We start from the raw sequence: 27,992 nt of genomic DNA on the forward strand, positions 1-27,992 counted from the left end.
TCGCTCAGCCAGTGAGCGGCCGGTCCGTATGTGGGATCCGAACCCTCGGCGGGAGCGCCGCCGTGCTTCCCAAGCGGCGCACTGTAGCAGTGCGCCACCAGGCCGGCCCCAAATAGCTGTTCTTTAATAAATATGTGCTGATTAATAGTTAGCTTAGCCCAAATATCAAAATTGGGGCGGGGGGGGAAGGCATAAGGAGCTAGGGCTCACGCAGCAGGCACCTGGAAATCAAAGCAGATTGCAGGAGACAGAGCAAGGGGAAAGGCTCACACACACTCACCAAATAATCACAACCTCACACTGCAGCTTAGAAGAGATGAGGCCAGAGAGAAAACAAGGGCACAAATGTCTCCAGGTGAGTATTTACCAAGTGCCCACTAGGATCAAAACACTCAGCTAGACCAGTTATCTCCCAGGTATCCTACTGAAAAGTAAGGACCTCTGTGCCTTGTATATAGGTACTAGAAACTTTGAGGTCTAGTTAGTAATACCACAGGTAGCTGCCTCCGATTGAGTCTAAATGCAATAACCAGTTACTTGCCCTGGTATAAAATAAATTTAAGGTAATAAATTATATCTTTGTCAAAGGCATCAGAGAGGTCTTAAAAACATAAATCAAGGCTTCTGGGGGGGGAAAAAATACTAGTACATAAGGAAGAATTTGCCAAATCACAAGACTTATAATTCAGGTCAAGAACTAAGGTACTACTAATCATTGTAAGAGAGCTCAGAATTAAATAAACTTTGCTATACTATTTTATTGTTTTGCTAAATAAGGTATGCTGTAGTCAGCATTATGTAGCTTCCTTGCATTTCCACCATATACACAACAAACAGGAATTGCCTGGAGTTGGTTAATATGACTTTTATCTTTTTTATAGGCTGACTGAAAATCCAGTGATGGGCTGAATCTGTACCATAATCAATAATAAATTTTATGTTCTTGTATTATGTGCCCAGAGGTCATAAAAACTGACAAAAAGCAACTGCCAAATGGGTGTTTCACGTGGAGATACAAAAACTGGTGAACTGAAAATTCTGTCTCAGAAAAGAAAGGATTTTTAAAGCCAATAAGCAAATGCACTGTTTGCATGGATTGATACACATATTTTAGATTGTTATAAAATTAGAAGCTACTGCATAACCTAGAAAGTTATTTCTATTAAGATAAATGGATGCACTAAGATGTTACTAATTCAACTTGCCTTTGCAAAGCAGAATTGTTTGGGGGTATTGGTGTGTTTCTAAGGAAAAAGTGTAACTTATAAGTAAAAATTTTAAAAAGCCTGTCAATTCTGTCATAATCTTAAATTGAGCTCCAAAGACAAGTTGTCTTGATATTTTCTAGTAATCATTTTAAATCTACAGCCTCTAAAAATCTTGACTTTTAAGCTATACATACACAGATTTTGAAAATGTATAACTTAATTGTCAAAGCGAATATAATTCCATAGAATTTTGCCTGAGTTCCATCATTTAAGTGATCCAAAAGTAGTAATTCTCAAAGGGAAGAGAGAATTGGGGAAAGGGACCCATCAGTATCTTTTGGTAGAAGTGGAAGGAGGGGATTTGTTTTCAGTACTTCGATCTATTATTTTGCTTGGATTTTATTCATGGATTTTCAGTTATTCTGGATTTCATATTTATCAACAGAAAGAATGGGTTTCTTAAAAAAGGCACGCTGGGCTGGCCCCGTGGCTCACTTGGGAGAGTGCGGCGCACAGCGGCGCTGGGAGCTCTGAGGCTGCGGTTTCCGATCCTATATAGGGATGGCTGGTGCGCTCACTGGCTGAGCACGGTGCAGACAACACCAAGCCAAGGGTTACGATCCCCTTACTGGTCACAAAAAACAAAACAAAACAAAATAAAATTTAAAAGGCACGCTAGTTAGAGAAACACAACATAAATTATTTTAAAAGGTCATATTGGATCTATAAGAAAAGGATAAGGATTATCATGCTTCCATTTATAAGGACTGATTTTTTTTTTTTTTTTTTTTTACCGGTAAGGGGATCGCAACCCTCTGCACAGTGTGGTCTGCACCACGCCCAGCCAGTGACTGCACCGACCATCCCTATATAGGATCCGAACCTGCAGCCTTGGCGCTACCAGTGCCGCACTCTCCCTAGTGAGCCATGGGTCGGCCCTGAGGACTGAATTTTAAAAGGCAGATTTAATTATATTAAAAGAAACTTTTGGGTGAGATGCTAGAAATGCCACTGAGAATACATACCTAATTCATGATGTGAAGTATGCTTCTTATTAAAGTAGACAAGAATCAATCTCTCCCTCTCTCTCTCTCTCTCTCTCTCTCACACACACACACACACACACACACCACATTTAAATAGCAATACTTTTTCTTCTTTTTCTGATCACTCTTCCTGAAAAAGCTGTGGGAAAGAACTTCTGGTTAGCAGTAGTGAAAAGGTACAAGTTCACATTCTATCTGACTTTCCTAACAAATAAATAAATAAATATAACTGTTCATGCATAGTTACTAAGGTGGGGGAAAAATCATTATTTAAAAAGTATAAATGTAGAATTAAGTAGCCAACTTCAAAAATAAGATCAAGGAAGTAGTTTATTTTTATTCGTTTCCTTCTTTATCATTTATTTTCTGATCTGTACATCATACAGGTAACCACTTAAATTACCTCATTATAATCACACCTGAAACATTTAATCAGCTGTTAACACTGACATCTAGTTGTGAAATGGAAGATGAGTTGAATATATGTAATTTCTACTCCTTTCATTCAGAGTAATAGCTTAATTAGGAATAAAAGTACTAAGCAAAAACCAACCTGTAATGATTTTGAATTTAAAATCACTGCCAACTACAAAACTATAACAACCAAAACAGTATGGTACTGGCATAAAAACAGACACACGGATCAATGGAATATAATATAGAACTCAGAAATTAATCCATACACCTATAGCCACCTGATCTTTGACAAAGGCACCAAGTCTACACACTGGGGAAGAGATTGCCTCTTCAGCAAATGGTGCTGGGAAAACTGGATATTCACATGTAGGAGAATGAAATCAGACCCATACCTCTCACCATATACCAAAATCAACCTGAAATGGATTAAAGAATTAAATATACATCCTGAAACAATAGAACTCCTTAAAGAAAACATAGGGAAAAGGCTCCAGGAAGTAGGACTGGACACAGACTTTATGAATACAACCCCAAAAGCACAGACAAGCAAAGGGAAAATAAACAAATGGGATTATATCAAACTAAAGAGCTTCTGCACAACAAAAGAAACAATTAACAGAGTGAAAAGACAACCAACAGAGTGGGAGAAAATATTTGCAAAATATACATCTGACAAAGGATTAATATCCAAAATACACAAATAACTCAAACAACTTTACAGCAAAAAAGCAAATAACCCAATTAAAAATGGGCAAAGGAGCTGAATGGCATTTTTCAAAGGAAGATATACAAATGGCCAACGGACACATGAAATAATACTCAACATCACTCAGTATTCATGAAATACAAATAAAAACCACTTTGAGATACCATTTCACTCCAGTTAGGATGGCTAACATCCAAAAGACTGAGAATGATAAATGCTGGCAAGGTTGCAGAGAAAAAGGAACTCTCATACACTGTTGGTGGGACTGCAAAATGGTGCAGCCTTTATGGAAAATGGAATGGAGGTCCTCAAACAATTACAGATAGATCTACCATATGACCCAGCTATTCCACAGCTGGGAATAAGAGCAATGGAAATCATCATGTCAAAGGGATACCTGTATTCCCATGTTTACTGCAGCACTATTTACAATAGCCAAGATTTGGAACCAGCCCAAATGTCCATCATCAGATGAGTGGATAAGGAAACTGTGGTATATCTACACAATGGAATACTACTCTGCTATAAAAAAGAATGAAATACTACCATTCACAACAACATGGATGGACTTAGAGAAAATTGTATTAAGTGAAACAAGTCAGGCACAGAAAGAGAAATACCACGTTCTCATTTATTTGTGGGAGCTAAAATTAAATAGATAAATAAATATACAAACAAATAAAGCGTGCGGGGGGTGGAGAAGACACAACAATCACAACAATTCCTTGAACTTGTTAAGGCAAGTGGACAGATATGATCAGGGGGGAGGGGAGATGGGGTTGGGGAGAGAAGAACAGGAAAGGGTCACAAAAATCAACTACAATGTATATTGAGAAGTAAAAATAAAATAAAATAAAATAATAGATAAATAAAAAGAAGATATGATAGAGAAAAATAGATTGCCAAAGGAGAAATCTTTTAAGAAATGGATTTAGTTAGCAGAGGAAGAATAGCTGAATCAATAGCAGTATTTATAATGCACCAAAATTACAATTAAAAGATTCTACAAAGTAGTTATAGCACACCAATAGCTTCATCCTTTAATATCAGACTCCGACTTCTAAAAAATTATTTTCATCAGAGTAATAATGGCATTAATTTAAAATGATTCTCCATTCTAATATGCACTGATTCATTCAATTAACATTTTTGGCATAATAGTGGTTCGAACAATAATAGTCACCATCTATCAGGCGCAATGCTAAGCACTTTCTATGTATAAAATTAACTTAATTATCCCAACTATCCAATAATGAATATTACGTTATCTCCATTTTACTGAGGAGGAAATGAAAATTTAAAGAGATTAAGTATTAGGTTAAATCATGAAATTGCTGATATTTGCTCAATTTTAACTTTTAAGAATAGTAATCTCTTATGATTTTGTCCTACAAAACTGGAACTTTTGTGTAGTCCAATCTAAAAGTTTTCCCAAGATTAAAAACTTTATAAGAAGTAGATGAGATTCAAACTTACGCTCTTAACTCAGTAATTCCACGTCATGTGCCAGAAACCATGACCAGTTCTCGGAATTCACGAGTGGATGAATTTATTTTGATGGATGTTAACCATCTATACACTAAGCTTTTAAGACACACTTGGTAATATTTTATAATTCTTCCTGCTTATTCTCCCTTGTCCTAGTCTCCATGTCAAGTATAATAAGCTAGTGGTTCTGTTATAGTTGCTGTTCAGTTAAGAATAATGATGCACCAAGATACTTAAAAACTACATTTAAAAAAATTAATAAAATAAAATAAAATCAGTGTCAAATGTTTTACCACTATTAATTAATTATATTTCTTGGTTCATTTCAAAGGTTCTTGCATTTCAAAAATCCCTAACAAATTATTTCTATGAATAAAATAAAAAACATGCTTAAAAATTTTTTCACAGATCCATTCAATTTCCTTAGAAAGTCTCCTTAGAAATTCAGGTCAACCGGGCCGGCCCGGTGGCGCACTGCTACAGTGAGCCGCTTGGGAGCGCGGTGGCACTCCCGCCTAGTGTTTGGATCCCACATACAGACCGGCCGCTCACTGGCTGAGCGAGATGTGGGCGCAACACTGAGGGTTGCGATCCCGTTGCCGGTCCCGGTCCGGTACGGGCGCGACACTGAGGATTGCGATCCGTTGCCGGTCACGAAAAAAGACAAAAAGGAAAAAAAAAAAAAGAAAGAAATTCAGGTCAACCAAAGAAAGTTTTACTTTGTGTCAAGACATACTTTAGATTATTGTAACATCTCACTAAATTAAAGAGACCATCAGCCAGAATGTGGATAAGAACCACTTGAAATCTGTGAACTGATCATGTCTTTGGCACTACATCTTTGAAGAATTAAAACACTAGTTTTCAACAAAATACCAAAAGACAGAGCAGAGCTGGAGAAGTGGTACAGGTTGAGCATCCCAAATCTGAAAATCCGAAATCTGAAATGCTCCAAAATCTGAAACTTTTTGAGTGCCAACATGACATTCAAAGGAAATGCTCATTGGAGCATTTTGGATTTTGGATTTTCAGATTTGGGATGTTCAACCAGCAAGTATAATACACATATTCCATATTTCCTGACACAAAGTGATATCCCTATTGCTCACTACACAAAGCAAGCTACAGAATATCCTGTTGAGTAATGATTCCCATTTTTTAAAGTATACGTGTATGTGTATGTATGCACATTAAGAGGGAAAAATAGCAAATGTCAACAGAGGCTATCTCTCGGTGATGAAATTTAGGGGTAACTCTTACTTATTCCTTTAAACTTTTTTGGATTGATTTCTTTTTTTTTTTTCAGTGAGAATGTAATACTTTTTAATCAGTAAAAAGCAAAGAAAAAAACTATCTTCATCTTGAAACAAAAGAATTCAATACTTCTCTTAGTTCTGGCCCTGAGAAATAACAAAAGAAAAGTAAGTATCAAGGACAGATAAGAAAAGTTTGGATACATTCTCAAAACATTCCAATTGACCTGTGACCACACACACACACACACACACACACACACACGTGCACACATACACACATGTGCAAACACCAGTAAACCATTAAAACTCACTACAGTATTTTATCCCAACTCAGCAACAATTTAAAAAAAACCACAAAAATTCAATAAGAATTAAACTACTTTGCAGTAGTTTTTTAAAGATTAGCAATTAACTAGCATATGGCCAAAAATGTAATGTTGAAAGCTACTCATTTACATACTTACAAAATTCAAAGGATATAAACTATTTAAATAGCTAAAAATAATACAAACACATGTGATCCAGCCACTTACAGGTTTGAACAACAAATACTTTTGAATTTGTTTTACATAAATTTGCTTTGCACAAATGACCATTCATGAATGATTCATTACTATAAAATGTTTACAAAGTGTTTTGCTGATGCTTTCTCATAATTTATAAGGTGATAGTTTCTGACATATTCATGGAAAAGTCAATGAAAAAATAAAAAGTGATGTAAGCATTAGTACTGTATATCTAGTTAATTGTGAATAAAAAATTTTGTTGTAAAAATAAAATTATCTTATCAATCATAAAGATGCCCAAAACTGATCTTAAAAATATGTCTAAATCTGTCCTGCCATTTTGAGCCCTCTTTAGTTTACAGTTAATCCTCCTTATATTTTTCATCATTGTTGACTTAAAATTGCAAACCCTATCCTGAAAAATGTCATGGGTATAATTTTTACTACAGAAACCTCTAAAAGAAGAGTTAAATTTCACAATTTTGCACTAGGCTAGAAAGTATAGGTTAGTCTAAGCCCCATGCACTTCAGTTGCTTCATTCCTCATTTCCCCTTTCCAAGTCACCTCCTAACCATACAAAACTTTTCAAAAAGTTATTGGAAAAACGGAATTAAAAGATATTATGAATCCTTTGATGAACTATTTGAAGCATCCTGGTACAAGTCTCTATAAATCTTTTTCCACTAAGTCACATAGTATTCAGCATTAAGTATTATTATTTTATTTTTTATCAAGGCTGTCTTAGGCACACCTGGAGCTTTTTAGTTTTGTGTGTGTGTGTGTGTGTATTCACACATCCTAAGGAAGAAAGATTTAGGATATGGATATCTCTCTATCACTTTCTCTGCCTGTGTATAAATTCTAGCTCTGCCATTTCCAGCTGTGTGACTTAGCAAGTTTCTTTGTCTCTAAGCTTCAGTGTTTTCATCTGTAAAAGAGGGATAATAAAGTATCTATGTCATAGGGTTTTCTGAGGATTAAATGAGTTAATACTTATAAAATGCTTTCTGTCTGCCATATAGTAACTATTCGATAAATGTTTGTTATTATCAAAAGTGCAAAGACTTTTTAAAAATGACAATATTAAAGGCTAGAAAGGACCAGGGTATCATAAAAACTTTCACTGCTGGCCTGGCTGCTTAGCTCAGTTGTTTAGAACATGGTATCATAATACCAAGGTCAAGGGCCTGGAATGCAGTACAGGCCAGTCACTGCTCCCCCCCCAAAAAAGAACAAACAGAGTAACTCTCACTGCAGATGTGAGCATCAATTAAAGATCAAATTTCAGTGAGTATTAAGCAATATGTATCCAAAGTCTGAAAAACTACTTTGGATTTACCAGTTGTACATTTGGGCACATATCTGAAGGTGTGGTAAGCAGAAGAATGGTCCCCCAAAGATGTCCACATTCTAATCTCTGAAACCTTTGAAAATGTTACCTTACACAGCAATAGGGACTTTTTATGTATGATTAAGATAAGGATCCTGAGATGAGAAGATTATCATAAATTATGCAGGTGGGCCCAACATAATCACAAGAAGAACAGAAGAAGGTTAGAATCAGAGAAGGGGATGCGATGAGGGAAGCAGAGGTCAGAGGGAAAGATTTGAAGATGCTACACTTCCGGCTGTGAAGACAGAAAAAAGGTCACAAGCCAAACAATGCAGGCAGCCTCTGGAAGCTAGAAAAGATAAGAAAATGATTCTCCCCTAAATCTTCCAGAAGGAACACACTCCAGCAGACACCTTGATTTTAAGACATTTGACCTCCAGAACTCTAAGATTCGTGTTGCTTTAAGCTACTAAACTTGTGGTTATTTGTTACAGCAGCAATAGGAAACACAGGACAATAATTAGAGATGTGGAGAAAAGATTTATATATAGGATACATTATGCTGTATCCAAAATTAAATATATGGCCATTTTCAGTATAAAATTTTTAACGATGTAGCTAAAATAGTCAAATGGCTTCATATTGTACACTTTATATTTAAGTTATACAAACATTTTAAATAACACTATCTTAATATGTTCATTTAGAAATATTGTCTTGTTTCTACTCAATCATGAAACAATTCAATTCTACTTTCGAACATACATCTTTAAAATCAGGGTCTTTATCATCAACAGAGCCACGTTCAGAGTCATCTAACACAGTGTTCAAGGGCACACCAACTTCCCTTCAGTCAAAGTTACTTGAGATCTAGCCCTTTTTGAGTTCATGATGATGACGTCACTAGAAATTTTGTGCCAATCACAAATACCCACTAGCTACTTGTGATCTCCACAAAGTAATCACCTACTGTATTGCTTGTAAGGTAATTTTCTAAAGACTTGCTTACAATGACACCAACACTTGTAATTGTGTGGTAATCCTCCTGAAAATTATTTCTAAAACTTTAAATTCATCTGTATAATTTTTTGCCAATTCCATTGAGTGACCACAATAAGCATGTAAAACTAGTGTTATATTTCTTCAGGCTAAATGGAACTTATCCAAGCAGTACTTTATCATTTTGCTGTTTAAAATAAAGTTTAGTAATTGATGAATATGACGATCCTTCATGAAGACCGAAGACCATAGTCTCTTTTCAAAGTACATTTTAGGGGTAAAATGAATACCTTGTATTGAAGAATTTTGACAAATGTGTCTATTCATGTATATGTATATGTTTGGAATTTTGGTTTTGGTTTTGTTTAAAATAATGGGATCACAAGCCTTTTGATTTAACAATCATGGGAGAAAGGCAAAAGATGATCTCTTCATAGAAATAGGCCCCTGGGTTTTAAGTATATGGTATTGCTCTTGCCATATGTTAATATGCAAAGCCACAAAACAATCTAGCAAAATGGTAGATTCACATCTTTTCCCTCAAACCATGGTTACTAGCATTCTGACAGTTCAAAATTAATTGAAAGAAATCTCACTGGAGGGAAAATATAAGCTAGAGAAACATGACCAGTATTAAGTCAAAGTCAACAAAGAGTACCATTAAGTTTGAATACACAAAGAATATAGTTTTAACATTTGACCCAGCAAATAAAAACCACAAAAATGAATTAAGGACCCAAAAATAATATGCCTTTTGAAGAAGCAGAGAAATTATTCTGGTACTTTGTTATCTAAATCTCAAGGGTTTTAGGATAAAATTTAAACATGGCAAAACTGCATATTTAATATTATTTAATCTATTAAAGTTGAAAATTCCTCTAACTAGAATTATTTACCTATAAATCCCTTGAATTACAGGTTCTTTTTGGACCAAAATTCACCTATAATTAAAACACATGCCAAAGCCTATGAGAGACATGTATGTGCTAGAAGGCTCTGGCATTTGTTTCTTAAATTATGTCTCATTTATTGAGCACTAGAGGATTATTAAATTCATTATTGATTTGAACCAAAAAATCACTAATGGATGATTAGTAACTACTAATGTTCAACTCTCTAATGGAGCTGTTTTACATTAGTCCAAAAGGCTTTGCTGGATTTGTAGTGATTTAAAATCCCAGAATGGAAAAAAATTAGTGGATAAAAGCAAAAGTAACTAATGGTCCAGTTGAAGCAATGATTTTTTTTTAAATTCCAACATATACTCTACCTATTCTCTAAAAATAAGATGTAATTTCTTGCTTTTAGGCAAAATGAGAGATATTACTGTAAACATAGAACCCCCCACCCTCACTTATGTATAAACTATACAACTAACTTTGTTTTCCCTTTATATCTAGCCCTTAAAAATTAAGATTGTATTGAAAGCAGACATCCTGTTTAGCCCAATACATCTCTCAAAGCAGAAAATAGCCGTCCATCACACTTGAAGACATCCTACATGCTCTCCTGCCCCATACAACTCAAAGCATCCTGTCTCGCCTGATACATCCCAAAACACCTACATCTCTCAAAGCAGGAAGCAACTGTCCATCATACTTGAAGATATCCTGTCTCCCTGATACATTTACCAATATAAAGCCCAGCCCTCAGTCAATCAGGGAGGCAGCTGGGACTTTACCCTCCTCCTGGTCAACATCTTCTGAAATAGAAAGCCTTGTAAGTTCTGTCTGATGAGTGTGATTGGTGATCCTTTAGAAGTGAGCACGTAGACCCACACAGGTCAGGGATTCCCCCAGAAGGGAATCCCGTGGGACTCTTTCATTACTAAATTTTTGGTGCCCAGCTGAGAGCTGCTTATAGCTGGAATGGCTTCTGGAAAATGGAAATTTCCACCCAAGCAGTGGCTCAGCCCTTTTTAGGCAGAGGACATGACCAGGAATTCCCAGCTTCCCCAGACGTCTCCAGCTACTTGCACTTGGAAAACTGAAACTCATCCATAAAGGAAAGTATTGGATTTTCTGGTCCAGAAAAGTGAGTCTTTTTGGTGGGCAGTTGTATAGTATTTGGGGAAACACAATTTCAGTATTCTGCCCATAGTGTTATAAGGACTCACCATGGGTTCACTTGACAAGCCTATTTGTAAGTGTGCTATTTGTTGTGAATAGTTCTTTGGTAAGTGTGTTGTTTGTGCAAGTCGATATGGGAAATCAATCATCTATCCCAGTTATTAATCCTCTAGGATGTATATTACAAAATGGTGCTGAGTATAGTTCTGAGCCCATGAAAAATAAGAATAGGATTTTCTTTTGTAATAATGCATGGCCACAACATACATTGGGAGGGCAGGAGAAATAGACTATAAATAGAAGTTTAAATTATAGTCAAAGTGAAACAGATCAGGAAAAAGTGCGTTAAAAAAAAAAAAAGATTTTTCTTCCATAGCCAGATCCTTTAGATGAATGGCCCTTGCCTCCACCTCTGGTGGAGTGAGCAGCTGAGACTGGGACTCCCCTGCCATCATCATCCATTACCAGTCCAGACTTATTTGCCTGATCAGGTTTCCTGGACCCATTCTCATGCAGGCCCCCACCTTGATTCCAGTGCCAGCCAGACCCACAAAAAATCTACTCAAAGGAAAGGAACCTGGACCAGCTGAGAACATGGTCTCCCCCTCTAGTACCCAAAAGGGTACTCAATCTGGCCAGGGGTCCTCTTCTGTAGTGGGGCTAAACCCCTTAAGACAAAATGCCCATACGTAAATTAAATGATGATGGTCAAGCCAAAATAATGTGAATATACAGTCCTTTTACTACCTCTGATATACAGTCCTTTGTTTATAATTGGAAACAAAATAACCCCACTTATCAGGAGGACCCTACTAAAATGACTGAACTAGTTCTGAACCTATTTTTCACCACCCACCACCCGACTTGGGCAGCTTCTCACTGTTTTATTGGCCTTGTAGGAACGCTGACTAGTACTGGAGAAAGCCAAGGAAGAAGCCAACCGACTACATGCTGAGGACTCCAACGGGCTGGGAAGAGCTGGAGCTGAGGAAGCTGTCTACTATCACAGTCCTGAATCAGATCCCAACAACAGTGATGAAGGTAGGATCCAAAATTTTTGGCCTTCCTACTGGCAGGATTACAGAAAGGGGTACCCAAAATCAAAAGTACACAAATTAAGGCAGGAACCTAATGAAAATCTGTCTGCCTTTCTGGAACGGATTCCGGAGGCTTACCGTAAATAAAACGGATGTGGCTGGAAAATACCTGATTGGTTAATATGACCTTTATTGGACAAAGTTTGCCTGATATCCAACAAAACCTACAAAAATTGTAAAGGGCCTTAATCCTGCCGGTGTTCCACCTAGTGAAAGTAAGTAAAGTATTTGGGATTTGAAATCTCACAGAGGCAAAGAAATCTATTGCCCAATAGATGGGAAGCTATTTCAAGCAATTAGAACCTGTGACTAAAGGATGGCCCACATGTTTGCAGTTGGTGGCCACAACTTGCAACATACTCCAAGAGCTAAAAAGTGCATAATGTTATTATGCACTACATGCTCCCCCTCTTAGACTCTAATTCATAGACAAATTCAGTGTGGTTTTGGTAATTTGGGTTTTTTAAGACAATCTGTGGCATACTAATTCCTAGACATTACCTTCGCTCCACCTTGAGACCTTCTGAGCACTCTCTCAGGAGTTCAATCATTGTTATTCTGGGTTTTTAAGCTCTTCTTGCTGGTGGGAGGGGCAATTTCCGTAGGTAGTATATGTTTGTCTAAGTATTTGAGTTAAACTGCATTTGGGCTAATGAGTGGGCTGGTTGTTAGCAAGTTTATTTTCCTGCTGTTGCTTGTCACTAGTGGCATTAACTTTTAGAGTGTGGGCTGGTGAGATTAATTTTTTTTTATATCCCAGCTAGAGATATGGCCTTTAACTGACCTAAAGACCATTATTGTGATTTACTAGCCTTAAAAATTGAATTGGTGTCCTTATAGGACAATATCCCTACATAAACCTGAAGCAGGTGTTTTCTCTCGGACATACTAAAAAATACATAAAAGGAAGTTTAGATGGACTTGAGCCACAATAAATGCATTTAAGGTCAACTAATGCAGACTGTTAAAAGTGTGGCCACTGGGCATTTAACTATATAGAACAGTGTTTTTGAGAATAACAGAGCTGTACTATTGCTTATCTGTTGGAGAACATCCCAGATTTGCTTACACTCTGTGCCTGCAATATTGAGTTTAAGGATCTGGGGTAAGGGGAATTGTTAAACACAATTGCTTCTGTTCTTGGAAAAGTAGAAGAATAAAGTCTTAATAATGCAAATGTCACCGTGCACAGGGCTTGAGTTTTCTGTCATTTGACCTTAAAAGGAAAGCTGATTCATAATATTTATACCTGCCCCTCTAGACACCCCCCCCCGACACACACACATGATTGTGTGCAAATAATTGGCCAAGCTTATTCTAGCCCACCTGATTTGACTGACCAACCTCTTCAGGCACCTGATATGGAACTGTATACAGATGGGAGCAGCTTTATGGACCAGGGGAAGCATCGAGCTGGGTATGCCATGGTTATATTTCTCAAACCCTTCCTCCTGGTACGTCAGATTTCTTAAAAGACTAGATTCCATGATCAAAGAGAGGTTAATGCAAAAACATCAGTTAAATTTTGTAAAGTGAAACTTTCCTATGGTCGATTTTTAATTCCAGTTATTTTAAATGATGTGTTCCAGGATTAACAAATACCATAGGTAATACATCACCAAGATCATGAGCACATCACTTGCTGCCTCATTCCTGTTGTTTTCAGACTAGCACAGAGTAGTATATCCTAAAGACTTGGGAAACACAGCCTCTTCTCTCAAGTTGCAGGGTTTCAACAGGTTTACAGGGCATTGACATTTTAGAAGCTCTAGTCAATAGTTGTTAAGATGTTGGCACTAATGGCATTTTCTTAGATCTCTAGGTTTACTCTGAAAAAGAGACAGTCTGGACAGGCTTATTGACCCAAGGATTCCTCAGGGGATGGGGACTGCATCTTGTCTTTGCTGTTAGAGCACACATGGAAGATAACACAGAGTAGATATCACTGCCATTTTCAGAACTACAGAAATCTAATCTATCTGTGACCAGAGAGGCATCTTGGAAATCAAAGAAGAGAGAAAGTTAACCTTTTCTACTAATTTTGAAGTATATCCAAAGCTTTAAGAGCTGCGATTGAAACTATTTCTAAATAAGAAACAGGAGAGTTGAAAAGAATTGTTTCTTGCATACAAACAAAACATCAAAGCCTTATTAGACCCAATTTATGCATAAAATAATATTCCTGAAGATTTTTACTTTGGAAAATTTCATACTTCTTTATTCAGTGCCCCAGCTGCCTGTACACATGCTGCCTTCCTGAAGTAGGCTCTGCTGGACCTAGTCCCTGGATAATAATAAATGAACAGTGCATTTTGGCTTTCAATTGTCTGTGGAAAAGCTTGCTGAGTCTCTCTACCATATTCTGAGCACCAGGTCTCTTTTAACTTCAGCCTCACTGACACTGGGATGAGCACTACTGTATGTGGAGGATTTGGTGGTTGGAAACCACCAAAAATGAAGAAAAGTGAAGAGGATATCCAATATTTTATTTTGTACAGTATATAATAAAGACATGAGCTCAGAAAGCTGAACTAATTGCTTTGACTCAAGCACTAACCCTGGCTAGAGGGATCAAAGTCCTAAATATGCCTTCATGATAGTCCATGCTCATGAGGCTATCTGGAGAGAGAGAGAAGACTTGTGACTTCAGGGAACAAAGAAAATATAAGTTGGAAACTACATTCTCCTTGGAGGCCACAGTCCACAAGGAAAACCAAATGGATGAACTGGACCCTGAAAAGGGCCCTGGCCATCCTTTGTCAGAAGATAAATCCAAGTATTACCTATGGCCCTACTAAGGACACAGGTGGCCACCAGGAGCAAGGTTGGTTGGAGTCCTTATGAAATTTTGTATGGGAGACCATTGACTCATCAGGCACAGTGGCCTACCAACCCTTCCTCCAAAAGGAGAATTGCTTATAGTATACTATGTAAAGCAAATTGGAGCTACTTTTAACTATGTTACATGAGTTTGCTTCTAACCGGTTGGCTTACTTGACAGATGTCTCTCTACATATTATAAAACCTGGTAATCAAGTCCTGCTCAAGACCTGGAGAGAAATACACCCTGATTCACAGCTGCAACTGAGATGGGTATAACCTTACAATGTGTCACTTGTCACTCATCCCACAGTAAAGCTGAAGGGACTCAAAACCTGCATGCATCATACCTGAGTGAAGAGATAAGATCCAGGCAGCTGGAAAGTCCAGCCCATTACAGATTCAAAATTAAAATTTACGTAAAAATGATTAATATTATTGTATTTATTTTCCTGCAGATTAGCTAGGCCTGGAAAGACAATTCAGTATGAATTTCTCAGACCCTGGCTACGTCTGGTAATCTCTCCCACTGTTGGATATGTCATCCAAAACCGCAGTCGGTTCTAGACTTTCACACCCCTCTTGCACATAAAGTGGAAGTGGTAAACCTAATTGGGATGCCCGAATAGCTCATCAGGTCCAACTGACACAATTGAAGGCAGGTAGGTCTCTATGCTAAACCTCCTTGTGTGTATCTGACATCTACTAAAGGACACACCCTTTTTGGATGAAAATGGAATTTGATAATTTTCAAATAATGGTAGTTCACTATAAAATCAACCTCTGAGTTCTGAAAGGGATCCTCATTGGCCCCTTGTGACTTACATAAGAAAGGTGGGGGGGGGGGAGAATCCAGGACAATGTTTATTGGGATATACAGTAACCCTTGAAGAAATTCATTTGAAGGCTTGGAAATTCCACATGGGGATTCCTTAGAATTCGACAACTCTGTCCAGCAGGATGTAGCTACACAAGATGTCTGAAACCTCATTCCTTCCCCAAGATTGCAGAAGTTACTAACAGAAGGGAGAAATTTGTAAATGCAGGAACGCCCCTCCGCCATGTATACACTATAGAACTAACTTCGTTTTCCCTTTATAGCTAGCCCTTAATGATTAAGATTATATTGAAAGCAGACATTCTGTCTCACTCCATACATCTCTCAAAGCAGGAAGCAGCTGTCTATTTCACTTGAAGACATCCTATATCCTGTCTCACCCCATACATCTCTCAAAGCACCTTATCTCACCCGATACATCCCAATACATCTACATCTCTCAAAGCAGGAAGCAGCTGTCCATCATACTTGAAGACATCCTGTCTCCCCGATACATTTACCTATATAAAGCCCAGCCCTCAGTGAATCATGAAGGCAGTTGGAACTTTACCCTCTGTGTCCTGGTCCAAATCTTCTGAAATAAAAAGCCTTTCCTTTAGTTCTGTCTAATGAGTGTGATTAGTGATCCTATAGCAGTGAGCACTCAGATTCACATGGGTCAGGGATTCTCCCAGAAGGGAAATCCCATGGGACATGTTGGTTACCACTATTCCTGGGTAGCACTTTTCAAGAGTATTCTTAATCATCTTCCAAGAGCAAAGCAAAAGGCAACAGAAATTTTAATAAGGTTCTAGACATCAACAAATACCAAATTGTATTTGTAACTTTAATCTCGTATGTCATTGTCATAATAATCATTAAGAATAAGGGTGGTAAGGAAAGGAAGGAGGCAATGCAAACAGAAGGCAGCGCATTACTAAATTGGTCATAACTTCATAGGGAACCCAGCCAATTGCTCTGGCAGTAGGAACTTGGTAAAGAAGGAGGACTGGGACTGCCACACCTCACAGCTGTCAGGGGAGGAGTGTATCAGGGTGATGAGAAACCCTGCAGGAGAGATGCTGTTGGGTCTTAGCACTTTCCACATTTCCCCTATGTAATGAGTAAGGAACGCTGCTGGGGGAGGAAGGCAGAAGGAGGTATCTATTGACTCCTTTCTCATCCTGTCTCCTCCTGAACAAAAGTCACCATTGAGGCATGACTCTTCCCCTTCCCTTCAACATCCCACCCCTGTCCCTACTAACACCACCTCTTCCAGATACATCATCAGATTCCTCCACAGCTGCTGGAGTGGCCATGTCCCACACCCACAGCCTGGTGCTTCATCTGAGTCCAGATTCCAGGGGTAAACCGAGCATTCTGAGGGTTCAGAGCCTGGCTGCATGCCCTAGCAGCATTAGATGAGGCAACAGGAGCATTAGCCAGGGTGTGACACTGAACAAGCAGCCCAGGGTACAGGAGGCAAGCAGTGCCAAATGAATCTGGGGTGGTAATCCATTCTACCTTATGGCCATGGAGCAAAATTTCTAGAACTTAACCATGGTAGGCTCATTAATCTTCATTTACTAACCAGACCTACAGGATAAAACTCGAAACACCTTATGTTATAAATGCCATTTCGTGATTTGATTATGATTCAACTTCATCTTCCTCCATTTTCTTGTAGCACTTACTAAAACAGAGATAGTGAGAACCATAATATATCCTGCCTAACACAAAAATTACAGAGCAGTGTACCTCAAAGTCAGTCCAAGTTGTGACATAATCAAAACCCATATCAGCCAATGTGCATGGCCCTGGCATCTCTTCTCACTCGCTTGTTCCAGCCTCTCCTCCCCAGCTCCATCAGTGTGCCTGTGCTGTCCACAGGATGTTTCCTGAAACACATGCTAAGGAACTCAGGATACTGCACTCTCAATGTGGTTTTAATTTGCATTTCCCTGATGATTAGTGATGTTGAGCATTTTTTCATGTGCCTGTTAGCCAATTCTATGTCTTCCTTTGAAAAATGTCTATTCAGCTCCTTTGCCCATTTTTTTAATTGAGTTATTCGATTTTTTACTGTGTAATTGCTCAACATCACTAATCATCAGGGAAATGCAAATTAAAACCACATGGAGATGTCACCTCACCCCAGTTAGACTGGCTATAATCAAAAAGATGGAGAATAACAAATGCTGGTGGGGATGTGGAGAGAAGGGAACACTCCTGCACTGTTGGTGGGACTGTAAATTAGTACAACCACTATGGAGAACAGTATAGAGGTTTCTCAAACAACTACAGACAGATCTACCATACGATACAGCAATCCCTCTTCTGGGTCTATACCCAGAGGAATGGAAATTATCATGTCAAAGGGATACCTGCACTCCCATGTTCATCACAGTTCTGTTTACAATAGCCAAGACACGGAGCCAACCTAAATGTCCATTGATGGACGACTGGATAAGGAAAATGTGGGATATATACATACCATGGAATACTACTCTGCCATAAAAATGAATGAAACTCTGCCATTCACAGCAACATCAATGAGCTTAGAGAAACTTATGTTGAGTGAAATAAGCAAAACTCAGAGGGAGAAACACCGCATGTCCTCACTCATAAGTAGGAGCTAAGAAAGAAAGAAGAAAATAAAGACGACAGTGGTGTGTTGGACTTGCACAGGGAGAGAGCATACCTAGGGATACAAAGTAGGGTGTAGGAAAGGGGCAGAGGGAGGGAGGTCGGGGATTAATTGGGTGGGGGACACGGTATAATTGCAATTTGTGGTAATAGGCATGCTGCCAGTATTGATCTGGCCATCATATCTTGGGCATGGTGGTGACAGTCAGCTTTGTACTTTATGAATATTCATAACCAATAAAAAAAATTTGGTAAAATCCTAAAAAGAGTGCGCTCCCCTTCCCCACTTAAAAGAGCGGGTGGGGGGGGGGATGTGTTCTTGCTCTAACATACACAGGAAGTGCTGTTTTAAACCAACCAAAGTCTTTACTGTAGGGCTTCCCCACACCTTTGACAGATTTGATGTGTCCTGAGAATGTCTCAAGGAAAGATGCCATGTGAAGAGTTTCTAAACTTATTTGACCATAAAGGCACACTGATGAATAGCTCTCAGAAGACTGCTGAATAGGATGTGAGCTAGGAAATGACAATTAATCCAAAAACTCATTTTAATCATTACTTCACTTGGTTTGTATTATCTAGTCTTTCCTTTTGGTTCTCCTCCTTACTTGCCAATCTTTCCTGCTCAGTTTCCTTTCTTGAATACTATATCTCTACCTACCCTCTTCTCTATACACCTTCCACATGTACATTAACGAATCTTTAACTCCGGCCCTATTTCTCCCCCAATCCAAAATGCATAAGCAATTGCCTTCTTGATATGGGTCTCACAGGCAGTTCAAACTCTGTGACTCCAAAATGAAACCTATTATTTCTCCTCCATTTTCCCACCATGACCTGCAACTATACCATCTGATCAGAAACCTGGGGCCTAACACCCATATAACCACCAGTTTTACTGATTTTTAGTTCCCATATAACCCCTGAATAAAAGTCTTCTCCAAACATTAGCTCTGCCTAAAATCATCATCTCTCAACAATAATCTAAATGGCCACTCTCCCTGTAATCCATTCTACCTTATGGCCATGGAGCAAAATTTCTAGAACTTAACCATGGTAGGCTCATTAATCTTCATTTACTAACCAGACCTACAGGATAAAACTCGAAACACCTTATGTTATAAATGCCATTTCGTGATTTGATTATGATTCAACTTCATCTTCCTCCATTTTCTTGTAGCACTTACTTATGACGGTATCTTAGTACAAGTACATCTCCACATAGACCGTGCTGTTTCATGACTCTGTATGTCTATGCAGGATGTTCCCTCTGTGTGATACATCCTTTCCCTTCTTGACTATCTAGAAAACTCCTTAAAAATCCTGCTTGGAAAAAGATAACAAAATTGAAGGCCAAAACACCAATTAGATAAAACAAAATAAACTGTGTTAAAGGGGTAAGGTCGGGGGGCAGGGAGGGATGTCCTAGATGTAGAAAGAACTCTTACGAAGAAATAAAAAATAAAGAAAGAAAAGAAAAGATTATACCAATGGAAACATGAACAAGCTACAGTAAAATAAACATAACAAACATATGAAAATGTTCAATTTCCTGTGATATCAGCAGTATTACTGTATACTATGTACCAGAAACTACACTAAGCTCTAAGTACACATTGTTTCATTAAATCCTCCTAACAAGCCTATAAAGTTAGTATTATTACCCCAATTTTATCAATGAGGAAACCTAATACAATTAAGCTAGTTACAAAGTAATGTGAAAAAAAGGATAAGAACTAACATTTACTGAGTACCTACATTATATTTTGTACATCAATTGTTTTATTTAACCCTCACAACACCCTATGAAAAGGTATTTCTATGTCCACCTCACAGATAAGGTACCTGGGCTCACAACAGTTAAATAACTTTCCAATATTCACACAACTAGAATGTGTCGGATTTAATATGGCACTGACTTATCACTCAGAGAAACATGGAGTAATTCAGAGAGCATTGAGAAAAAGGCCAGGGAAATGAACACAAAATGGATATAGGTTAGGAGATCTGTCCCCTGGTGGTAAAAAGCCTTCTAGAGAATCAAGAGGGCAAAGTAGAACAGTCTTCTCTCTTCATTGCCATCTCTTTTACCTCTTCATAGTCATTCTCCCATCCATGTACTAACCAGGCCTGACACTGTTTAGTTTCCAAGATCAGACGAGATCGGGCCCTTTCAGGGTGGTCTGGCCACAAAATACCTCTTCATAGTCATTCATTTATGAATAATTCTATAAATAATTCTATAAATGCTATAAATAATTCTTCTCTCCACCTATGTGATTCAAATTTAGTCTGAAAACTATTTGACAACTTCAGATATTTCATAATTTCTTCTAGAGGCCATTTTAACATGTAATAACTTTCTTTAAGATTTATGAGTAATAATGAGCTGTCAATATTTAATGAGTACTTACTATATTCTAAGCACTATTTAAGCACTTTTTAAAAATTAATTTATAATCTCACAACTCCATTTTGAGGTAGGTACTATTATCGTCCCCATTTTATAGAAGAAGAAACTGAGGCAAAGAAAGTTTGGTTTTTACAAGCTGGCCAGTTAGCTCAGTTGGTTAGAGCGAGGTCAAGAGTTTGGATCCCTACACCAGCCAGCTGCAAAAAAAAAACCCCAAAAGAACCCACGGAAAGCCATATGTATACATTGTATATGGAAACATGTATATGGAAACATATAAGTGTATATAAAAACATGTGTACATGTTTCCATATACATGTTTACATGTGTGTGTGTGTGTGTATGTGGGTGTGTATTCCCACTACTGATGTTTCTTACAAGTGAGTGTCCTTCATCCCATCCCTTTACATCCTCTTCCAAGGAAGGAGGAGACTTTTCTAATTGGCTAATTTGGGAAGAATAAACTGGGCATGCTTGGCTCAGCTCCAGCCATTCTCCTCTTGGGAATAAGCTACCCACAAGGAATATGTACTCTGTTTGGCTCCTTCAGCTGTGCCCAAAAGGTAGGCTGCTTAATTATCTGGTTCAGTATTAGCTGAGCCATTTGGCCCTCTCACTAAACTACGTCCTCCAACACAAACTTTATTAGTAATAAAAATGATACAGATTTTTATTTCCTATTTGCATTACTCTTTCATTTCTCAATTTGTTCAGAACTGGGAAGAGACATACTATTTATTGAGCCCCCTAAAAAAAAAAAAAAACAATAGATAGGTCCTAAAACAGGTTAAATTGATCATCTGTTCATTAGCAATGAGGAACTAATTTGATCTGTGGAATACAATAATGAATACTCTGCAGTGAGGTATTCATTATTCATCATATAAAAGAAAGGTAATTCAATCATCCAATAGGAAGTTAGGATTCTCCTTAACTGAATACACAAAATTCATCCTACATATCTCTTCTTTGTGTTTCAAATTTGGAAAAACACAATCTACTTACTTCCACAGATAGCAGAGAACAAATGATAAATATTTTTAAATGGCACAAGATTTTACCTTACTTCCTTTTCAATCTGACAAGTTTATTGTAAGAGTAACTATGGGGAAAAAGACATAAAGGAAAATTTTACAATCCCAAAGGCAAATATAAAAGAAAAAAATTAAACAGTTAAAATTCCAGCCCCATATAATTGATGTTCCAAAAAATATTCTTAAGTGACATTCAGATCTACATGGAAAAACATTTCATCACAATGTACTTGCCTGATTCAATCATAAACATACCTAACTACAACATGGTTTGGTAGAGTCCCAAAGTTGACACATAAATCATTGAGGAATAAAAATGAAAGAGATTCAGAAAATGAATAATTAATGAGTGACAAGAGGCTTAACATTTTAATAGAAAATATTAAGGCTGCATAATTCTCACTAAATATGATTCAGTATTATGTGGCTGAAAGTCAAAACCAACACCTTGGAAGACCTTTGGAAATTATTTGGTACGCCAGGTCTTTTTGATTTAAAAGTTGTCTCCAATACTTGATTATATAGAAAACAGTCATCCAGCTAGAACTTTCCTTCATTAGCCTCCTTAAACCACATTTCACTCTTCTATTACATTTTAAAATGAGAAAAATGAAGAATCGTATTTGCTTATATTTGCAGGTGTCCTTGCAGGCTCCACTGATATATAACCCATGGCCCTACTTCTTCCACTGCTTACTGAGATATTTTTACTTGGAAGATTTTCATTGGCAAAAACTCTATAGACTATACAGGCATAAATACTATCAAAGCATGCATAGTTTCTTCACAGGGGCAACATGCATTAAATAATGTAATACACATTGTTATGCTTGTGGCCATCTACAATCTTTGCCTGTTTCCTATATTTGAAAATTCTGCTACATTATGGGTACTTCCTTCTCAAAATAGAAGTCAGAACTCACTTTCCCAGCTCTCTTTGTCTGGCAATGGAATCTAGTACCCAGCACCCAATTGCATTCAATTAAGACTTCAATTCAGAAGCAGTAATGCAAGGAAACAAATGAGAAAATTCTTCTTTTTGGTGAGGAAGTTGGTAGAGGCATCCACCTTTCAGAGGAAAACTATGACGGCATTTCTGGCATCCAGAATTGTGGATCAAACCAGCATTGTTGGTGCATGCTGTGATGTCAGCATAAAGCTTCACTGAAGCAATCCTCAGAGTGCCATTTGAGCAATGCTCCTGTTGACCTAACTTGTTTGTTGAATGTCTTGTAGATTCTGTGAGCTTCCAAATGTCCTTTGATATATTTTTTTCTTATGTAAGCTAGAGAGTGGGTTTTGTGGTTTGTAACTAAGAACTATGTATACTACAAAAAGAAAGAATTCAGGCTAAGCAAACTATATTTTTATCAAAATGATGGTAGAATGATTAGCAATGCAATAATAAATTCAACAGTCATCTACAGAGAACCTGTCACAAGTATGGTACTGTGCTACAGGCTGTACAAGAACAAAGAGGAATAGCATAGGATGTAGACTATGTAAATACATGGGCATGTAAAATAAAGTTAAATGAAATTTAGAAAATATAGAAGAGCCTATATAGCAACTACAACAATGCAGTAGCATATTTCATTTACTAATAAGAATAAAAAAATTTTATTGAGGTATTAAAATGTTCGTTGGGTTTGAGGCAAATCTATCATGTTGCTAAAGAAATCAAGTAGACTTTTCTATAACTGTTAAAATTCAGTAATGTGGGAAAAAAATATTTGCAAATCATATAGCTGATAAGGGATTAATATCCAGAATATATAAAGAACTCCTACAACTCAACAATAAAAAAAAATATATTCAAAATAGGCAAAGGACTTGAATAGACATATCTCAAAAAAACAGAAGATATGTAAATAACCAATAGCACATGAAAATGTGTTCAACATCTTTGGTTAAGGAAATGCAAGTCAAAATTACAACAGGATATCATTTCATACCATATTAGGATGGCTATTATAAAAATAATGGAATAAAGGAAGTAACTTGTAGAGATGGAGAAAATGGAACCCTCATGCATTATTGATGGGAATGTAAAATTGTGAGCTGCTATGGAAAACAGTTTGGTGGTTTCTCAAAGAGTTTAACAGAATTATCATACGATCCAGCAGTTCCACTCCTACGCATACACCCAAAAGAATTGAAAGCAAGGACTCAAACAGATACTTCTATATCAATATTCAAAGCAGCGCTATTCACAATAGTCAATAGGCTGAAACAACCCATGTGTCTACCAACAGATGAATGGATAAATAAAAGTGTACATACACACAATGGAATATTATTCAGCCATAAAAAGGAATAAGGTACTGATACATGCTATACCATGGATGTACCTTGAAAACATTATACTGAGTGAAATAAGCCAGACACAAAAAGACAAATATTGCATAATTCCATTTATATGAAGTATCCATAACAGACAAATTCATAGAGACAAAGTAGAACACAGGTTATCAGGGACTGGGGGAAGAGGTGATGGGGAGTTTTTGTGTTTAATGGGTACAGAGTTTGGGATGATGAAACAGTTTTGGAAACTGATAATGGTGATGATTATCCAACACTGTGAATGTACTCAATGCTACTGAATTGTACAATTAACAACAGTTAAAATGGTGTGTTCTATGTTATGTATATATCTTACCATAATAAAAAAATTCCATTATAAATCTTATCTAGAAATCAGTCAAAATTGTTCAGTATTATTTCCTTTGTGCTTTTTCTTATTATTATTTAATTAGTAGATCAAAGTAAGTTAGTACATCTAATCAGAACAATGGCAACATAGCATGGTTAAAAAATCAGGTAGACAGACCCAGGTTAGAATATTAGTTCTACCACTAACTAGCTTATTACAAACTTAGGACATGTTTCTCACATTTGGAAGGTCCTTAATAAATGTTGAAATTAGCTGCAGTTGTTATTTGTCTTTATTATCATATAAAAACCTCATGGAAAGGAGCAATGAATTTTATTACAGATAAATTTAAAACTTTGGTACCTCAAGTAAACGAACATTGGAAGATAAACAAGTGTGAAAAAACATTTGCATCAATATGATTAAGAGTCAATATCCCTAATATGTAGACCTCAAACCAAAAGATGAAAGAGCAGAGAGGTAGGGAAGGCAGCAAGGCTTCTTTGGATCACAAAGGGTAGCCAGGGAAGGCCTCTCTAAAGTGGCCACATAAGAACTAAGATACAAAAGGTGAAAAGAAGCTGGAGTGGAAAAGTCTGGGGTCAGAGCACTCTGGATGGAGACAACAGCAAAAACACAGGCCAAAACATATGGAGGGTTTGAGGAACAGACAGAAAGACTAGTGAGTCTGGACAAAAGAACCAGGGAAAAAATGGCAGATGAGACTGAAGAGGAAGAGAGAAGCCGGCCAGCTCTCAGAAACGGGCCTGGGGAGAAGATGGGACTGTGATTGTAAGTAATCTCAAAGGGAAGCCATTTCAGCAGGGAAGTGACATGATCTGGTTTACTGTGCAAAAGATCATTCTGCTTGCTATGTGGAGAATGAGTGGAGAAAGGAAGGCAAAGTGGAAGCAAGGAGAGCAGTTGGGAAACTTATTTTAATAATTTAAGTTAGAGATCATAGTAGCTTAGATTCAGGACAGTAGCAGTGACAACAGAAAAATGCATACAAATTCAGGTTGCACTGGCTAATAGGAGAGAAAATATTGATCTATTCATTAAACAAACAAAAAAATTAAAATTACATAATTTCCCCTCTCAAATTAGCAAAGCTTAAAAACAAGTAATACTCATATATAATCCTTGTGAATACGTAGGTGAGGAAGGCACTCAAAAACCTCTGAAAAGCAGTTTGCTATATCATCTATCAAAAGCATGAGAAAATTATCATAGTTTTTCACTTAGTAACTAGCACAAAGTGAGTCTTATTGTTGAATGTATTAATTTGAAAACATGCTTAAAGAGAAAATCAAGATTTATGCTCAAAGATGAAGTTGTAGCATATTGTACTTATTCAACATTTAAGGAGTGGCTGAATTACAACTTATGATAAAGTGCTAGGCAGTCTTTAAAATGTTTATTAAGGGGTTTCAAGATACTGCAAAATGCTGACATACAAAATTAACTGAGAGAGCAGACAGTACTAGAGTTTTGCTTTGTTTTCATGCTGATAAGCTTTAATATGAGAATTGAACATAAAAAGCCAGGAAATAATTAAGTAGTAAAAATTAATATTCACTAAACTAGTCTAGAATCAAAACTCTATTCATCTGCTCAGAAAACTTAATATGCTCAACCCATTAAACATTGTCTGTAATCTTATATTGTTAGTCTCTTTTACCCTTGGTACTAAAAAAGGAAGCAGGGAAGTTTCAGTTTTGTGGTTGTCATGGTAATTTAAGAATAAACATGCACTTCAAAGTCTATTCGTCACTCCACATCCCCAGTGCCCGCAAAGTACCTGGTACAGAATAGGAGCTCAATAATATTTTTGAATAAATATCATCAAAAATAAAACTTTCAGTTCCAACTTAACACCAAAGAAATTAAAAATCTCAAAATGAGGGAGGTACATAGAAAGTAATAGTGAAAATAATAATTTAAAATATTTTGAGTGGCTACAGTGCATCTGGCACTAATAAATACTTCAACACTTCACACGCCTTATCCTTAATCTTCATCATACACTGTAACTCTTCTCTAAAAGCATACATTTCACACTTTAAAACCAGGAAACAGGTCCAAAAATGTTAAGGGACTAGCCCAATGTCACACAGCAACAAAGATTGATCTCTGTCACCTAAACGTAGAACTACAGAAGACATGATGTTTCTTTCCAACGATGAGAACTAGGTTTCTCCTCATGCTTCCTCTGCAGTCCTATTCAGCACTCGCTACCTTGCCCCCTGAATTGTTGTGACTCTGTCAAGGTCCACCTCTGTCCGGCCAGCCCTGCTCCGCTCCCGCCCCTCCCCCGCTGTGACTTCCTCCAGGGTGAAGGCCGGAGTCTCCCAGCTCCAGGTGACCGGGCACTTAGAACTGGGGCGTGGCACCAGGCCAGGGGCGCTGTGTGTACCACTTAAGTTTGACTTTGCAGAATCCCGGCTTGTCACAAACTCAGTCTTTAGAGGCGGCGCGCGAGCCCTTCGGACAAAAGCCAGGCCCGGGGAAGGGGAGTCACCGCCGAAGGGCCAGACTGGGGCGGGGCACTGGGGCGGTTTCCAGGACAACCGAGCGCCCTCCCCAGACCCCGCCCCTAGCGTCTCGCCATTCCGCCCCTCCCAGGCGCCGGTTCCCGGAACAGCGCCCGGGAGCGAAGAAAAGGAGAAGCGCTGTGTCCGCTCTCACCTCTCAGCGCCTGGTGCATGCCGCCGATGCCGCTGTACAGCTCCAGGACCCGCAGCGGCTCCATGCTGCAGCCGCCGCCGCCGCCGCCGCCGCCGCCTCCTCGGAGCTAGGCCTGCCGGTCCCTCGCTCTTCCTCTTCCCTGTCCGCGCTGCTCCCTCCGCCTCTGGTTCCGTGGCTTTTCAGTTCCCCACTGTCCTGCCTCTCCTGACTCTGGGCTTCACAGGGGAGTCTGGGGCCTGCGGTCTGGCAGGGATCAGTGGGGGGGACAAAGGATAGGAAAAAAATAAGGCCTCCCAAGTGAGTAGCCACTACACAGATTTATGCTCCATCTTCCTCCTTTGGTGGTTTCAGAAAGCTAGCTTGTTTACAGTAGTCACAAAAATAATAAAGTACCTGGGAATAAAGTTAACCAAGGAGGTGAAAGATCTCAAAAAGGAGAACTACAAATCACTACTGAAAGAACTTGAGGAGTATGCAAAAAGATGGAAAGACATTTATGTTCTTGGATCAGAAGAATTAACCATCAAAATACCAGTGACATTCCTCACAGAAATAGAAAAAACAACCTAACATTCATATGGGACAACAAAAGACCCTGAATAGCCAACTTAATCCTGAGCAAAAGAAAATAAAGCCAGAGGCATAACACTACTTGACTTCAAATTATGCTACAAAGCTATAGTAACCAAAACAGCATGGTACTGGCATAAAAACAGACACTCAGACCAATGGAATAGAATAGAGAACTCAGAAATCAGTCCACATACTTACAGTCAACTGATGTTTGACAAAGAC

General features: G+C 37.9%; 1 protein-coding gene across 1 annotated transcript in view; it reads right to left on the reverse strand.

Annotated features, from left to right (window-relative positions):
• Window positions 1-27,267, reverse strand: part of TRDMT1 (tRNA aspartic acid methyltransferase 1) — a 64,742-nt gene extending 37,475 nt beyond the window's left edge. Inside the window, 1 exon segment of the mRNA XM_008582487.1 lies at window positions 27,198-27,267. Within this exon segment, the coding sequence (XP_008580709.1) occupies window positions 27,198-27,261 (64 nt within the window). The 5' untranslated portion in view covers window positions 27,262-27,267.
• Window positions 27,268-27,992: the final 725 nt, after the last annotated feature.

The sequence above is a fragment of the Galeopterus variegatus genome, unplaced genomic scaffold (genome assembly GCF_000696425.1).
Source record: "Galeopterus variegatus unplaced genomic scaffold, G_variegatus-3.0.2 Scaffold2637, whole genome shotgun sequence".
Classification (NCBI taxonomy): Eukaryota; Metazoa; Chordata; class Mammalia; order Dermoptera; family Cynocephalidae; genus Galeopterus; species Galeopterus variegatus.